This window comes from Balearica regulorum, chromosome 1 (genome assembly GCF_011004875.1).
Source record: "Balearica regulorum gibbericeps isolate bBalReg1 chromosome 1, bBalReg1.pri, whole genome shotgun sequence".
NCBI classification, from domain to species: domain Eukaryota; kingdom Metazoa; phylum Chordata; class Aves; order Gruiformes; family Gruidae; genus Balearica; species Balearica regulorum.
In genome coordinates, this window is record NC_046184.1 from 64,802,469 (window position 1) to 64,820,263 (window position 17,795).

Genomic DNA, 17,795 nt, shown 5'->3' on the forward strand with positions numbered 1-17,795 from the left:
CCTGAAGCAGCTATAAGGTGCAGAATGACTCATAAGGAGATTCTCTTTTAAAATGTGTGTGCAAGGGTAAAGGAATGAAGAGGAGGGGAGACATCATCTGGGATTGGAGATGATGAGATTTGGAAGGGTAATTGAAAGAACAGGGTGAAATGGTGACCATCAAATTGCAGCTGGGATGTCAGATAATAAGAATTTTTAATTTGAATGGAGTTTCTTTATTTTTTCCAATACCTTCCAGCAGATGGGGATGATAACAGAGAAGGCTAATCAGTCATGAAAACACATTCCCACCATCCCTGGGTAGATGAAAACAGGCATTTAAAAACTGAATGTATTTTGACCTGTTGCATAACCAGAAGGTAGCCAGGGCATAGTGTGCTTTGAGTAGTACTCCTACAGCAGCATGCAGGCTTATTCTGTAGCTACCAAAATTTTGCTGCAAGTATGTATTGACTACCGAAATGGAAAGATTTTATGGAATACAGGAAAAGAGCTCAACAGTTGAAAAGCCAAAAAGGCTACTCTGAAGTCTCATCTCTTATGTATTGCACACTGTACAACTTTATCCTCTGCCGTCTGCATCAAATGATATAGCTACAATATCCTTTGACATTTTTTACCTTGGATAGAAATAAGAAACTTACTGCAGATAAGGTAAGTAACTGGAGCAGGGGCAACTCTGTCTTCCTGGCCATATTTGAAAGTGGGATTTTCTGTCTAGGATGCTTTTCTGGTTAAGGTGCAAGACTAAAATTTTCTGAAAAAGTTCTCTCTCCATCACACACTTTTTTGGATAATTACAAACAAGTTGATTTATGTCTCTAAACTTCAGTTTCTGTTCTGCCAAGTGAAGGGGATTGTACTTTGCTCTCTTCCCCTGACTTGCTTCTTTTTAGGACATATGTCTCCTATGGATGGAGGCACCACTTTGAGGTGATGTCACAGAATGCAGCTGTTCACCATCAGTGCCTGACAGTGCTTCACCACAGCAGTTGAAAGTTGTTGCCCACTACTCGCACAAATATGGTTGTGGTGAATGTTGGCCAGGCTCCCATACCTGAAAAGGGAGTGGCACTGCATCCCAACTCATTTTTTCCTACCATTAAATGCCACGGTGAATGACCTTTTGTGAATTCAACGTAGGGTCCATCCCGAGTGGTAGTTAAATTGCACTGGAATAAGAGAGGCAGTTCTTAAAGCCCGAGCTAAACAGGAAGGGCTATGAAGTACCTGAAAGGAGATTGTAACGATGTAGGTGTTGGTCTCTTTTCCCAGGTAACAAGTGATAGGACGAGTTTGAATGGCCTCAAGTTGTGCCAGGGGAGGTTTAGATTGCATGTTAGGAAAAATTTCTTCATGGAAAGGGTTATCAAGCATTGGAACAGGCTGCCCAGGGAAGTGGTTGAGTCACCATCCCTGGAGGTATTTAAAAGATGTGTAGATGTGGTGCTTAGGGACATGGTTTAGTGGTGGACTTGGCAGTGTTAGGGTAATGGTTGGACTTGATGATCTTAAAGGTCTTTTCCAACCTAAATGATTCTATGATTCTATGACTATCAATGGCAGAAGATGAGGTCTGGGCTCTTCTCTTTCTTTGCTGACTGGTATCATATTGGAGGGCATACGTGCTTCAGAGATGTCATTTGCTTTCTGACTGGCAAAGAGGAGATAACATGCTACACCAGTGCTGCCCTCTGCTCACTAGCTGCTTTCGGAGGAGAATGATTTAAAAGCACATTCTAGCCCTGTCTTGCAACGTGGCTGAAACACAAATTTCATTTGCAGGTCACATTTGTTTTGCTTGAATTAATTTTTTTTCTCATTCTTTTTTGCATAGATGTCCCAGTGCCCTGAGATTTGTCACTTGAATCAAGGAGATAATTTATCTGAGAAAAAATAATAAATGTAGTCCCTCAAAAATATTAATAGAGGGCGTAGGTGAGAGGCCATGTGCTTTCAGCTTAAATAGATTTCTGACTGCATTGCGTATTTTGGAGTGCCATCTGAACAGACAGACAGCAAAGGAGACAGGGAATCATAATAAGTAAAGGAAATAAAATGGGCTGTTTTCTTCAGCAGTATAGAGTATTTCCCAGGGTCTGATTGGAGGGGAAAAAAAAAATCTCCAGCCTGGCAGTCAGCTTGGGCAAATCAAAACTTTAATATTTGACAAAATTTGATTACTTTCAAGGAACGGTAGTTATCAAAGTTAAAGGGGCTCCGCAGTGTCTTGCAGCTTTGCCTGAACAACGTGCTGAGCCATTGGGAGCTGCACAGTGTTGGTGTTTCTCTCCTCTGCCTGGGGGAGTCCGACCACCTTGCTCAAAGCCTGGAACCATGGAGGCACGAGATCCAGGAAAGCAGAGCAAGCTGCAGCTGATGCTGGATAATAAAATTATCCTCCCCTTCACATAATCATTTTTATTATGGGTTTCTCAGTGTTTTTTGAAGGAGGCAAGTGCTATTACCCTCATTTCATAGATGGAGAAGTGAGGGCAGTGACAGATGCTGTGATTTGCCTGTTGCAATTGAGCTGAAAGTATCCTCATTGGGGCAGAGGGAGAAAAAGAGAAGGAGAATACAGTGGAGGCATCTGCCTGGCTTGTACAGTACAGCTGTTCATTATGAAAATCGTGTCACAGCTTAAACAGATCTCAAATCATGATGCATTCACAATAATGGAATGACCACTGGGGCTGTGGTGACATCAGTGTATATCTGCACACTTTTTTTGGTCATAGTAGTAGTAATAATAATCTTTGACTGTGGACCTAATTACAAAAATAGTTCTATTCATTGATCACTCCTGTTTTTTCTGACTGTGGTACCCATAGGACATTGTTACAACTGCTGTAGTCAAGAAAATGAGGTTTCATAAATTTGTTCTGTTTAATAAATGAATTTATAATAGCAAAGAAAACTTTCTTTTGGCCAGACAGAAACGATGAGAGACTCTTTACAGCCCTCTGTTTAGAAAGTGGGTGGGAATATGCCGCTCCTTACTCTAACACTTTCAGAAGGTACCCAAATTCATCTCTGGTAGATGGAAATATATTAGCTAGCCAAATAGATATCAGCAGTACTCCTTATACCAGAAGACTCTCTATTACAGTGTTTATTTGCCCTTTTCTGGTCCTGTAGTGTCACGATACCTGAGTAGCAGAGGTCTGGACACTTGTCAGAGGCATTGCAAAACCATTAAAAAATGCTTTGTTTTGATAATCTCAGACAACCCGAAGAACATTAGGTAGAGCAAAGACAGTAGCCAGTTTGGGGCGGGAAAGGAGGCAGAAGGAATAGCTGTAATAAGAGCTTGTTTTCCCCCAGATAGGCATGCTTTGTCTCTCTGCCATTGTCAAGTAATTACATCCTTCGCAGGCTGGAGGAGCAGTGAAGGTGGAGTTGAAAGAGAATGGAGAGAGAGGATTTCCCAGTAGTTGTGGCTGGGGAAACTCATGACCACAACAGGTGGACTCTCCAGCAGAGACACATTGATGCAGATGATGGACAGGAGAGTTGAGCCAGCAGCTTGGCCTCGTTCTTACTGAAAGGAAAGTGATGGGGGACAAGGGAGGTGAGTCTCCTGTGGTCTTCCTGGGGGGTTGTTGGCTGGTCAAATCCAGCGCTGTTTAATCTCATCTTTAGTCTTGGGGAAATGAAATTGTAGAGAACCCCAGTGTGACTTCGTAGATAGTGACACAGCAGCTGTGATCATTGCGGGAAGAGCAGGGAGGGAAAAAAAATTGCAGTAACGGAAGTGGCTTAAAATGTCTTTTTTAGTTAGGATCTGGAAATACAGCAGAATGAATTGAAATATCAGCCTTGGTTTGGGTTTTTTTGTTTTGTTTTCTTCAGCATCTCAGCTAGAGCAGTGGGAGGGGAAGGTTAATAGAAGAGGCAGTTGCAGAAGTCAGTATTAGTTATCGCTCAAGAGCCCTGACTCGCTCAGACCCACTGCGAGCAAAAGAGAGGAAGAAAATGTGTTCATTGTGGGTGAGAGTGAAATAAGAGCTCGGGGAGAGGAGGGGAGAAAACTGATTTCAGCAGTGATGCTCATTTCAACGATGTAGTTTCTAAGAGAAATTTTGAAGGCGAGGGCTAAGGACATGATCTCTATACGCTGGCTGGGGACCAACAGAGAAAATAGCAACCGCCCTTTTTACATGTAATAAATATGCTTCTCTTGAAAGGACAGCATGTTTTTTCACCCTTTTATTGTCATGGTTAATTTCTTAGCATCAGCTTCTGATGCTGAATGGGTTTATGTTTTGTTCTTTTTTTTTTTTTTCAATTATGACATTTTAAAAGTATTAGGTGTGTTCCCTAAGCTTTCTGAAAATAAATCACTTTTGTAAAATCTTGTGTTGGAAACTTGGAAAGAGAGAAGCATAAAATTTTTAATCCCCTTTGGAGAGTTTTGGCCATCTCTCTTAGATTTTTTTAGTTCACTGGCCTTTTAACCGTCCATACTGCCTGTTAGGTTTGTTTAGGTCTGTGTTTCCACTTGCTACACTTCTTCTTTCAGGATGAAACTATTTGTTACCATTATATTTTTTGCTCACAATACTGTGGCATGAATGCTAAACTTTCACAAAAAAACCCCAAACAAACAAAAACTGGTTCCTCCTTCTGTGATCGGATGAAGGCTATAATGTCCTGAGTTGGGAGAATTTTGCTTAAAACTTGCAATGAAGGAATTGCACACCTCTTAGTGCTCCCAGAGACATGGAGCTGGTTAACGAGAGGTCCAAATGCAGGTTTAGATTTCTAGGTCTGATATTATGTTGCAGAAATATCTGGAGAATCTATGTATGAGAAACAGTAGGATACTTTCTATAGCTTATGTAAAATTACATTTTTAATGGAAGGGTATACAGTTTAGTATTAGTAAAAATGAAGAAAAAGAAAATTATTTTAATTCATAAAAATGTTTTCCAAAACTTGCCATCTTGTTGGAATTTATGTTCTCCCATAAAACATTTTAATTTTGGCAAAACATTTTGGAAGAAAGGAAGAAATGTTCCGTCTGTATTTGTTTGGATCAGCTCTTTTCTTGAGTCTTGAGTCAGTCTAAATTATGCTCAGCACTAAAAGGCAGAATTAATGTACCCAGGGGTATCTGTTATCAACTCAAACTATTAATTTATGTCTGGGGAGCTAGAAATATAAAATATCCACAGCATGTGTGTTTGCCTTAGCCTGATGTGAGAGACAAACATACAATCAACTATGCAAATATCAAAGGCTAGGGGAACTGTTATCCACAACTTAACTAATTACTTTAGCTTATTTACTTGAACAAAGCTAGATGGGGCATGTTAATTGATCATTGGTTTTGACTTTTTGTTGTTTATGTTTCAATAATTTTCTTCAGTCATGCAGTTCTTGGTTCCCTGCTTGTTTTTATAGCATTGGCATAACTTGCTGGCCTCAATGCTTATTTTTTCTGGCCTTTAATGATGTCCATGTTGAAAAGAGAACATGAAGTTGATTACATATTGAAAAATGTTGTCCCCGAGCTGCACACTGCAATTTTGGAAGTGATGTGTTTGACTTGGGCTTATCAGAAGGGTCATGCTATGATTTTTTTTTCCTTTTTAGCTAACTGTTTGAATCTGGCTTGTTATTATGGGTATGCTGTGCTGTAGCTGAGAGTAACTGCTGATTTAAAAAAAAAAAAAAAAGAGTTTGCAAAATACAGTTTCAGCCTTCTAGAGTTTTCCTGCTTCTCCCTGGCTGATCTGCCAGGGAGAAACAGATGGTTAAACTCAATTTTATTCTTTTTTAAATTTGCCACTATAGTGCTGAATAAATTGCAGCTTACCCAACTCTTTCCAGTACTGGCTCAGTTTGGAAGCAATTACCTCTTCCCTACCAGCTAGTGCTTCCCCTCTCCTGCATGGGGGCAGAGGCAATAGGAAAAAGAAAAGCTGAGAAGCACCTGTTAGTTGAAACTCCCTGATTCTCTATTATTTTGCCAGACAGAGCAACCGGCAGGCTGCACGGTGTCGTGTGTGTTGGAACGGGGACCTCGAGGTTGGGCGCTGAGATGCCGAGCCTGCTACCCAGCTGTCCTGCAGCTGAAATGCTGGGAGCTTTTTTCAGTAGGGTTTGGGGTTTTCCTACACCGTTTTGAACTAACTTGTTAGCACACAGACTCAGATCACCGGTGTCCACTGTTCAGTGTTGTTGACGCAGCTCCTGAAATTTCCTTACTGTATCACAAGAGAATACCAATCCCCGACGGAGAAGTAAAGGGAGTAAGGGAAATGAGCACACAGATTTGCTTTGGGCAGAACTGCAGGAACTGCAGGTCTCTGAATTAGTGATGACTTTTTTTTTTCTTTTTTTTTTGGTATGCTGATCAACCTCCCCACCCCCAAATGAGGGTAAAATATCATTTCATTACTGAACTTGTCCAAAGAAGAAAACTCAGTGTTTCATGATCATTCTAGTAGATTTTCTTTAATAAAATAATTCTGAACCATAACCATGGTTAGAAATGAGAATAAGGTGTGTTTTTTCAGCCAGAGATAGTATCATTTGGTTGAGCAATCAGTGGTTATAATTAAAGGTTCTTTCTTTCCTTAAAACTTGGCTCACTTTTAGGCTTAGACTACTAAGGCTATAGTAGTTGTTCTGTAGAAATGAACACAGCACTTGTTCAGTCCACGAAGGTGCAACTAAATGATGAAAATCAGCAAGTTGGCTCAAGGCTTTGTGCTGTGAGGGGAGTTTGGGGATCTTTACTCCTAAGGAAGCATACAGAGAAATGTATGTGATTTCCATGTCTACTTTTAGTACACAGGAAGGAAAAATAAGGTGAATAAGATTTAGCACTAGATAAAGAAGCAAAATTACAGTGGCAGGGTAGCCAAGACAAAGAAATAAATTACTGCAGTGGAAAACTGCAGTAGTCGGGGTGGAAAGACACTTAATGAAAAGCTGGTACCTAGAAGGCATTTGAGTGAGATCAGAGAGAAATATTGGGGGCAGGTGGCCTGGGCAATGAATTGGAGAAGCTGGAAAGAGGTGTAGTACCTGCAGATGGATTTTATTGGGTTATAGCCCACACACTCTGAAATGGTAATCGTGACTGGTAGACAGGACTTGAAGGTCCGGAAAAGATAGAAACCAGAGTAAAAGTGATATAGCTGTAATGGAAATTAATGATACACTGTGTAAACAAATAAGAACTCCTGGTATGCATAAGATAGGATTCATATGACTCAAAACTACTTTGGAAGAGTATGGAAAAATATTTACTGTTTTTGTGTCAACCCAAAGTTGGATGTGAATTTAATTAGAAGTCCTTGTAGTGTTATGTATGAGAACAATATAATAAGATCTCTCATTATAGAAGGGTTTATCTCTCCAAATTTAGATTAGAAGGTAAATGGTGCTAATAATAATAGGGGCTAATTATTTGTGGATATGATTTCTTCACTACCTACCATAGGACTATAAAAAGTTGATGCTATTTTAGAATTTAATTCAGTATGATCTTACAACTCATCCTTAAAGCTCATCCTTAAAAATAACCACTAATATCAAGTGTTAACAATCTGATTCAGTTTATATTACATATGATTATGAACATAAATCTAATTAAAGTTTTCAATTTTAAAAGTTGACTTTTAAGAAATTAAGTAAACTAGTAATGTGTGTTGGACCGATGCAAGATTTTTAGTAAAGGATTATTTCAAATCTCTTTTTATCAAAGTAAAAAAAAAAAAAAAAAAAAAAAGAAGAAATTTGTTTCCTCAAGAAAAAAGAGGGGTTAAAAAGCCTGTAGAGAGGAATTCCAAATCTAACTGGGGAGCAGCCTACTAAAGTGCTGTCAGGAGCTTGCAGGAATTTAAGAAGATGGTACTGATCATCCAAGCAAGTAGTGTCTTGGAAGTCCAGAAGTAGCACATTCCTGAGACTCACCAAAAACCAAGCTGACTTAAATCTTGCAAGGGAAATGAAAAGCAAATCTAGATTTTACTTTTTCCCCGAGTCCTGCAAATAAAGACAACAAAGGAAATGTGTATGTGTGCAAGGGGAGGGGGGACATTGTACAGTTGGAAGATTACAGATCACAAAGGTCTGGCTCCAAAAGTATGTGAGCATTTGCCTCGGTTTTCCATATGGGAGATCAGGTAGGACATGGGGCCGTGCACCAGGTGGTGAAGGAGAAAGAGACCTGGAGAAGCAGAAGTTTCCACAGATGTTACATAGGTCAAACTCCTAAGAACCGAATGCTTTTAACTTCTCTTTTACAGGAAAAACTGTGTGTTACCATCTCGGAGTACTGCAAAAATGGCACTTGACATTTCAGATTCATTAAGACTGTAAAAACATGCATCAAATACGTCCTGTTGTTGTACAACTGGAGCATAGCAAATACAATATTTGCTGCCAGAGGGGGAAAGAAACAGATCCAGGTAACTGCAGACATGTTCATCTGCCCTCGATGGACTGCAAAATAGAACACGTTTTGAATAAGAGAGTAATTTAAGAGGTGGAGGTAAATGCTAAGTTTCATTAAACACTGCATGTATTTACTGAAATGAGACTGATCTCCCAAACTATCTCACTTAAAAACTGATTTTGTAGATGTGACTAATCTGGCACTAATCAAACTGTAATTTATTAAAGTATTTGTTGTGGGACTTGATGAGAAATTATTCATTCAAGCAGGAAAAAGAGAGAGATTAATGCAAAAGGTAGTTCTAACATGGGTAAGGAGCTTAAAGAGTACTCAAAATAAGCAGTGTTGTGAAGAGAAATAATGGGCTGTAGGAATTGAAGTCTGCTTTTGGGATGCATTTTATTTATTCATGATCATGGGATGAAAATGATAGTGTACTAAAAGACAAAGCTGGGGCTCATATTTATGCTCAAAATATTGTTTATGGGCAAAGAGGAACCATACCTTTTATATATATTTATATGAAGTAAAAAAATTAGTGTAATTGAAATGTTAACAGTCTAATCCAAGAATCATCATTAGTGTAAATGTAATTATTACAGAGAAGGAATATGTCTATGCAGATGTTATAATAATAAGAACAATAACACCACCACAATTAAAATTGTTATACATACTCTTAGATTCAACTGCTTTTCCTAATGTTATGCTGACGCTTCCCCAGCTCCTCTCAGCCCTAAGGTTGGTAGTTTTGTTATAGTGTTGGTGGTAGGGATGGTTATGGTGACTGTCAGCATCTTGAGTCCTTTGCCAGGAATATGATGTTCATGTTGATGGTTTCTTCTTTGTCACTTTAGGATCAACTTGGGGTTGGTTCTGTACGTTTGCTAACGTGCTTTTATGCCTTTTGCTTTTTTTTCATTGGTCTGCAGCTCCCATGTTATGTCCAAAGTTACTATATATGGCGCCTTTTAGATATGTTGGAAACTATTTCTGTGTTCTCTTTCTTACTCCAATTTTGTCCAGCTCCAGATTTGCATCTCTTTTCTGACCATCAGTGAGTTGTTTATAGTTGAAGGGTCTCCATTGTCAAGCCTATGCCCATCTTGTGTATCCTATGCCTGTGCTCCTCTGCGCTGCACCCCGTGTCTCCACTTCTCAAGGCCTTTGCTAAGATACCAGTCCTGTATTTCTCTATAGTGCATTATTATAATAGAGTTGTAAAACCTGAGTAGCTCCGTACAATGATGAAGAAAAGTAAATCAAATTAGCCATAGCTAGTTAGTCAATTAGAAAAATTGCTGTTGCAGCTAAACCAAATGTGACGAAGCTGCAGACAGGCCAAGGAAAGCTCGGACAGAGCAAGCCTCGACAAGCCTCGGTCCTGAGGCCTTGCAAACTCACTACAAGGCCCCTGGCCTGTCATTAGCGATGACAATACATACAGCATTGCAGTACGTGCAAGGTTGCAGGGTAACAGCATTATTAACACAGCTGATGTTTGGCATATTATACTGGAATAGCTGGACGGTATGGATGGGTTAAATCATGTGAGAAAACCTGATAGTTCAGAGTGGGAGATTACACTCATATGGACTAATAATAAAATACTTGCTTCTGTAATCTGGGACCATGCCAGTAGCTTTGGAAAGAACAGATGAAGGGAAGGGCTTGTGAGTAATAGTTACTAACAGCAAAAAAGCCACCTGCAAAAGGCATATGTGATCCTAGGATGTGCCGCATATGCTAGTTTCAGTAAGGCTATGAAAAATAAACACTTGCTCACCAATGGAGCTTCATCTGAAATTGCTTTGTTGGATGCTTGTGTTCGGGAAAGACTTGTTCAAATGTGGGAAATGGAGAACCTGTGCATAAGTTAATTGCATGAGTGCAGATGGAGTTGCTCCAGCAAGCTTGACTTGCGGTAACAGAGACCCAAAGGTCTACTGAGCACAGCATGAAAACAGCTGGGCCACCTTGGGCTGCCAACTTGGGTATGAAGGAAGCAAGCTGCATTTGCAAGGTCTTGGATTGGAGGGAGTAAATTTTTTCTCTTGGGCTGTTAGACAAAGCCTGGCACTGCATGAAAGCGTCTGTAGTGCTTCTGGATCCAAATAGAAGTGTCTGCATGTGCTGTGCTCTGTGGATACTGGTTTGGGTCTCTGGTAGAGCTGGGATTTTGTGCTGCAGTCCATAGAATCATAGAAAGGTTAGGGTTGGAAGGGACCTCAAAGATCATCTAGTTCCAACCCCCCTGCTGCGGGCAGGGACACCCTCCACTGGACCAGGTTGTCCAAAGCCCCATCCAACCTGGCCTTGAACACTTCCAGGGATGGGGCCCTCCACAACCTCTCTGGGCGACCTGTTCCAGTGCCTCACCACCCTCACAGTAAAGAATTTCTTTTTAACATCTAATCTAAATCGACCCTCCTTTAGCTTATAGGATAGATATTTCCTCAAAAGAGTTGGTACACTTAGTCATGTGGACTGTACTGTATACTGTAATATATGATTTAATGAATCAGGTTCAGGAGAGATGAGTGCAATTGTAAAATCAGGTTGGGGGTAGTGAGGGATTTGGAATGGGAGGCTTAAGCTCCACTCAGAAAGTCCTTTAAACTGCAACTGTACCGTGACTTCTTCCTGACTCTCTTTCTGGTTCTCAACGTGCAATTGAACCCATGGATGTATAGTTGATGAAGTCATTAATTTTCTGATCGGCTCCCATTTTTTAATTTTCCTTTCATTTTTTTACTCCCAAGCAGAGATTGACTGTGAAATCAACCGTAAGACTGAAGTAATTCCTGGGCCTCATTTTTGTTGGCAGAAGCCACTTGCTATGGTGCATCTCAGCTGGGCTTCGCTTCTTACCTCGTTATACACGTCATGTTTTCCTAACACTCTCTGGTTTAGTGTTTAACCATCACTAACTACTGCTCCCATTCCTGTTTTGGTGCTCTTTTCATGATAACTCACTCTCTTTTTCTGCTCTCGTTCCAGCTCGCCATTTAAACTGTTCTCTTTTTCTCTCTCTTTACCTTTTCTCTCTTCTGAAGTTTCACCCCAAACATCTCTTTTCTTTCCTTCTCTTTTATATTTGTCTCCACCTGTTGATTGTAAATGCCACTACCATTTGTTTAAATGCTGATGCCATGCTCTGTTTAGGGGCTGTCATACAGGATTTTAGAAATGCTTTCCTTTCATGACACATGATTTAATTGTTACCATTGGTGCAAGATAGAAGGGTCATTATAAAAAAAAGTCAACATTTTGCATGTCATGAAACACTTGTTTTTCATTGCTATTAGAATTTTTTGGCAGTTCTTTAAACCAAAGTTTGCGCTAGAAATGTTATCACAGAATCTAATGAAAAGGAAAAATTGTCACCTACAATTTTTTTTGGGAAAAAAAAAAAAGATAAAGTTTTTTTTCAGTGGAATATATTGTTTTCACGAACCAGTCCAGTTTGACAATTTTTTCTCCTGATCCATCTTTTTAATGGCCAGTTGAAATATTTCCAAGGAAAACTGAAGATTGAACTCAAATGTTTATTGGTGGGTGGGAGTTTTCTGGCCTACTAAAAAAAAATCTTATATTTAATAGGTACTGTATATAGGCTGTCAGTGGCATTTGTAATTTTGTGGGAGCACCTGTTCTTGCTGATCTGTCACTTGCAAAACAATTATGCAGTTTTCTTTAGTCACCCCGGTTACATCAAATTTGAGGTCTAGGTGTGTTGTGAGGCAAGGCCTCCTTCTGTACAATATGGCTTTTCACTTGTTGGTAATTAATAGTAAAGGCACTTCTGGAAGCAGCCTGGCTCTTTCAGCCAGAGGGAGAGATATATATAGATATATATATGCAGGTTTAGTGTTTGCCTTAGTCTACTTAGCAAGTATGTTGGCTGTAGGGAGACTTGGAGTCTTAGGAAAACATGCTATATTAAGGTTCTGTAAGGTTTTGTTTATAAGGCTTCTGGAACATTTTAGACTCCAAAACTCAACTATTTTCCCTGCCTGTTTTGCTGAAAATAATGTTGATCAGATTTGAGTTCGAGTGTTTCTCAACTTAATACAAGGCAGCTTCCCTAGAAGCAGTTATCCAGGGCTCCTGGTGACTGCCCTCAGCCCCTGGGGTACGTGTGACCGCATCCCAGGTCCCTGGGGTGGGCAGCAGGGATGCAGGAGGGAGCCCTAAGCCCACTGCAGGCATCTCTTGTGTGGCGACATCCTGTGCAACACACAGCCCGATGCTGCCTTGCTGCAGCTTCTCACATCCCCAGACAGCGTGCTGGGATGGTGTCTTGAGGTTGTGGAAGAATTTGTCTCTCCATATATTTCCACACAAGTGCTTAATACTCCTTCAACGAGGGAGTCTGCTGAGTTGTTTAGAAGAGAGGAGGTGAGAAGATAAATTGTTGTGAAAGTGGGATGTGAGATGAGGTGTGGTGCGACTGGTGGTGAAGTTTCTCCAAGAGAATGGGGCTGAGAGGGGAAGTTTGGTGTCTCAACAGTGTTGCAACTGTGGTTATGGAGAACCAGTTTGAGGTAAGCCGAATAAAAAGGCAGGTTGTGTATTTTTTTTTTTTTATTGTTTATTTTATATATTTCATTATCTGTAAAACATGAGAGGCTCTAAGTGTAAACACGTAGCAGAAAAAAGGGAAAACCAAACCCAAGCTCATGCAGGACTCGTGCTCTCTAGTTTCTGGGTTCTGAGTTCACTGGAATTGCTGGTGGTCCTTCTTCATGACGGGAAATGATACTTTCTTTTGAAGTAAATCAAACTGGGGCTAATGACAGCTCTTTCAGACATTTGAATGCCAAGTCTCTTGCAATCTTCACATGAACTATATTTAAAGGAAACTATTAAATTTTCTCATCTGGCTTCTAGCGTGTTATTAAAGCTGAATACTTAAAAGTCTCTGTGTTTGGGATTCCTCTCCTGTTTTCCATGTCAATTACAATTATGTTGCTTTTGCATAAGAGGTTGCCAGCAGGGAATACTGAGGAGCGCCAAATTAAATTTCAAATACATTTTGTTCTTTGTTCATGGTGAGAATTATTTCTTCCCTAAGGTTGCTGTGCTCAGCAAAATGAGCTCAGGTTCCCTCTAAACTCTCTGTAGCATCAGTTTAGTGGGGTTTTTAAGGCCATCCTAGTGGTTAGCAGTGTTGACACCTCCTCAGAGGACTGGCATAGGATGAATGTCATGGTCCCTAGTTGGGAAAAAAAAAAAAAAAAGCTGGGGAGACTTTCCATACGAGTGATCTCCACTCCACCATCTTGGTACCCAGCTGTCTACTAGAGATATGTCTCTGGGAAATGGGGAAGTTGCTTATTTTTAACATATGTATTTGTTACGGCCCTTCTTTTAAGTCAAGAATGCCAAAATGAGACAATAAAATTATAGCAAAGTGAAAGGGAAATATGTGTGTAAGCCATTGAAATCAGCCAGCTCTGAATGACTTTTGGTGATTGGCTAATAACTGATGCTTCACCACCAAGCAGATGTTTTTAATACCTTTTTATATCTGAATATTTGCTTCCCAAATCCAGGTTTTTGGGTTCATTAGCATGCTATGGATGGCCTTTAGCTGTGTGTGGAAGTCCTATCTTTGTGCCTATTTTGCATTTCAGGTAATTAGCTTAATTGATATTAGGAGGAGACACTAATTGGAGGGGAAGGAAAAGGTAGGTAGTAACATGCCAATGACAATTAAGATAGTACATTATGTATTATCTATACAAGTTTTCATGAAAGAAGCTCTTTTCAGATGTCAAGTAAGCCTAATAAGAACTTGAACCTTGCAAAGTGGACAGTGTAGCATTCCCTACCTCATATGAACGGTTAAGGTGAAACACAAGGTATATGTTATGTTTAGTTTTACACAATAAATCACAGCCAGGGGTCAGGAAAGAAGGGAGTAGTTCCCGGCCCATCAGGAACCTTGATTCTCTGACAGGTTTCCTGAAGATGAACAATAATTACTGAACTTCTTGTGGCAAAACTCATCCATTGTATCAGTGATGTAGATAAGGGATTAGATACACAGGCTGGAAAATAACTGTTAAAAATCTTTGTATTCTCTCTGGAATGAAGGTAACTGCCCATTCTCCCCATGGCTAATTACGTTTGACCTGCTTGTGTCTTGTGGCCCTGAAGGAGAGCTTCCCAAAAACGCTGTAGCAACATTTTAGATGGGGGTCCCACTTTTTACAGTCTAACCAACCTTTTTTTCCTCTCTCTTGTTAATCCCCAGAATGCAACAGCAACAACAGCAACGTCGAATGTTCACAGCTGCCCTCCTGGCACTTGTTTTCATTCTGGCAGCTGTGAGTACCACCGAGGCCGGCAAAAAAGAAAACCAGGTAAGGTCTAGCGTAATCAGAGTTAATCCTCGAGACAGAGTGCAAGTGTGGGAGAATGTCAAATGCTTCTGGTTTTGTTATGAAATTCAGGTCATTCGTTAACCTTTTGACATACAAGGTAGGAATTTGTGGCTATGACGTGTTTTTCTGTGTTAAACAGGAAAACAGAAAGTAGTTTCCATGAAAGCTGGCAGCTTGACGGCCCTGGAGACTGGAGTCCTTAGTTTATCGCAGGTATTGCAAGGCAGCTTAAAATTTGCTCTGGAGTAGGTTCATGCTTGACTTAGGGAGAACCAAACAGGAGTGATGAAAGAGCAGTTATCATGTCGCTCGTTCAGTGTTGTATATGACAACGCTACGCCAATGCTGTGTGATGTGGAAATCCTCCGACAAAGAGTTGAACTAACTCGCTGCTGCATACAGACAGCCAGACGTCCAGCAGTAATTGCTTTCTGTCAGTGATCAACTCACACCTCATTATAGGAGAGACAGGCCTGGGGTGGAAAATTCATATCTGTCAAACCCAATTTTGACATTTTTTTAAGGAATATATCTTTCAGTGTTTTTCTTAAGGTCTTATTATTTACAGGCTACTTACACACCAGTTAATATGACCTGTGAGTCTATCAGAATTAGTGTTCCCATTAAAAAATGTGTTTTAACCATTGTGGCTGTATGGAAATACGAGAAAATGTGAAAGTAAATACACAAGAGCTAGAAGGAAAATAATTTTACATAAGGTTAAAGTTACTTATGATGTTTTGGGGGCCTAACTATTTTTGTGAACCCTTCAGTTTTATAACATTGCTGTCTTTTCTCATCAGACGTGGGTTTAAGGATTTAAATGAAATCACGATCCTTACTTTTGTCCCTGAGCAACAAACCCATCTGTATTAACAGCATTTAGAGAATGCTTCTGCATGTAGGTTTTTTTTGCCTTTGGAGTTTTGATCATATTCTGACATAAATGTGACATGGTATACCAAGTGAAAATTTGTATCCCACAGCTGTTCCCTGGAGGTGCTCGAATCCTCTGATACACAACGTCAACACATGCATTTCTAATCTGTGTAGTGTGTAGTACTTCAGTTGGAACTGAAAACATTTGCATGCCATCAGCTACTGGAGACAGAGGAGTGTCGTTTCTGAGTTAGTGCTCCTGCATGTTTTGGTCAGTGATCTCTGAGGGTTGCTAGATGATTCCCCATTCTGAAGAGGAGAATCCACTTGAGAATATCTAAGTGGACTAGCATACACGGTAGTGGAACTGAATTTGAACAATCCACCCTGCTTTGGAGTCAAAGAGTCTGACCTGTCTGCAGAACTGTGAAGAGGATGCCAGACCTTTTGCTTTTGAAGCGATTGTTTTATGAATGTCTTCCTTATTCACCCTTTCAGGTGCTGTGACTGTTCAGTGAAGTTTAGGGAACTTCTCCATGGGCTCTGGGTACTGACCACTTCTTTTGCTTGGGTTTGATTCCTTGTCTTCATCCAGAGAAAAAGGCGAAGAAGTCTGACTGTGGGGAATGGCAGTGGAGTGTCTGTGTGCCCACCAGTGGTGACTGTGGCCTGGGGACGCGCGAGGGCACTCGCACTGGAGCTGAATGCAAACAAACCACCAAGACTCAGAAGTGTAAGATTCCCTGCAACTGGAAGAAGCAATTTGGAGGTAAGCATCACTCTCTTGAGGGATTTGCTTTTGTTTTTACTTAGGTGTGGAAGAAGAAAGCTGTATTTTCTGCTTAGCTCTGCAAATGTCATGGTTAAGGGGCTACTTCTGTATTTCAAGTTCATCACAGCTAGAACATGTAAGGCATCAGAAGGCAGCTTCTTCAGAGCAAAGCGGCTCTTCTGCAGAGAGTCCATGTAACATATTTACTGTAAACTCAGTGTTCCAGCAGTGTGTTTAAATCTGCTGCCTTGTGGTGTACAACCCTAGCTAAGGCAGCAATGTAAGCATCGTGTGTTCTCTCACAACTGTGAATGTCTGCAGAAGTTGCCACAGACAGGCTTTCCGTGACCTTGCAATGTGTGATTTGCAGCATGGGGCATGGGTGGCTACCAGTGTGTGTATTGAAAGCAGCGAATGAAGACCAGTGTGTTTCATCTATATTATTTAGTTTGGAAGGTTCCTCTATAACAGTTCAGAAAGTTACATCAGATCTGTCCTGGACAAGATGTCTGTCCAGGACTCAGATCTGATTATTCTTGCAAACTTGACTTTTTTTCTAGTGAATGGCTTGTACGGCTTTCACATCATTGTGACCTTACCAAGGCAATCAGTGCAGCAGTTTCAGACTTGACAAGTTCATAGTTGCACATGCGCTCTTGAAACTATTCAATCCTTATTAGGTAACCTTTGACATCACACAAATGGAGGAACAGTCATATAGAATATGAATGACATTTCTCACTGGTGTTGTTTCTTTCTTTTATTTATTTTGTATCTTTATAGTTGAATGTATTTTCCTTTACATGTCAATAATATATATCCATGCAAAAGCAAGAGATTCCATTTTAAAGTATTTTTTGGGGGGGGAGGCTGCAATTGTCACTGCAAATAATCTTTAAATTTTTCTTGGGATTCCTTTCTTCAGTTGCACGATCATTTTGCCTACAAGCACGGGGTCTCCATGATATCCTATTAGAGTCATAACATCAGGACCAGTCAGCACGGGTTTATGAAAGGCAGGTCCTGCTTGACCAGCCTGATCTCCTTCTATGACAAAGTGATGCTCTTAGTGGATGAGGAAAAGGCTGTGGATGTTGTCTACCCAGACTTTAGCAAAGCCTTTGACACTGTTTCCCACAGTATTCTCTTGGAGAAGCTGGCTGTTCATGGCTTGAACAGGCATACTTTTCACTGAGTAAAAAAAACTGGCTGGATGGCTGGGCCCAAAGGGTTGTGATGAATGGAGTTAAATCAAGTAGGTGGTCAGTCACAAGTGGTGTTCCCCAGAGCTCAGTCCTGGGGCCAGTTCTCTTGAATATCTTTGTCAATGAGCTGG

At 40.5% G+C, this 17,795-nt stretch overlaps 1 protein-coding gene across 1 annotated transcript in view; it reads left to right on the forward strand.

The window, feature by feature from the left end:
• The window catches only part of PTN (pleiotrophin), an 81,729-nt gene that overhangs the window by 40,682 nt on the left and 23,252 nt on the right, over positions 1 to 17,795 (forward strand). The window contains exons 2-3 of the mRNA XM_075755735.1: positions 14,679 to 14,782; positions 16,277 to 16,456. Of these exons, the coding sequence (XP_075611850.1) occupies positions 14,680 to 14,782; positions 16,277 to 16,456 (283 nt within the window). The 5' untranslated portion in view covers position 14,679. The remainder of the gene's footprint in view (positions 1 to 14,678; positions 14,783 to 16,276; positions 16,457 to 17,795) is intronic.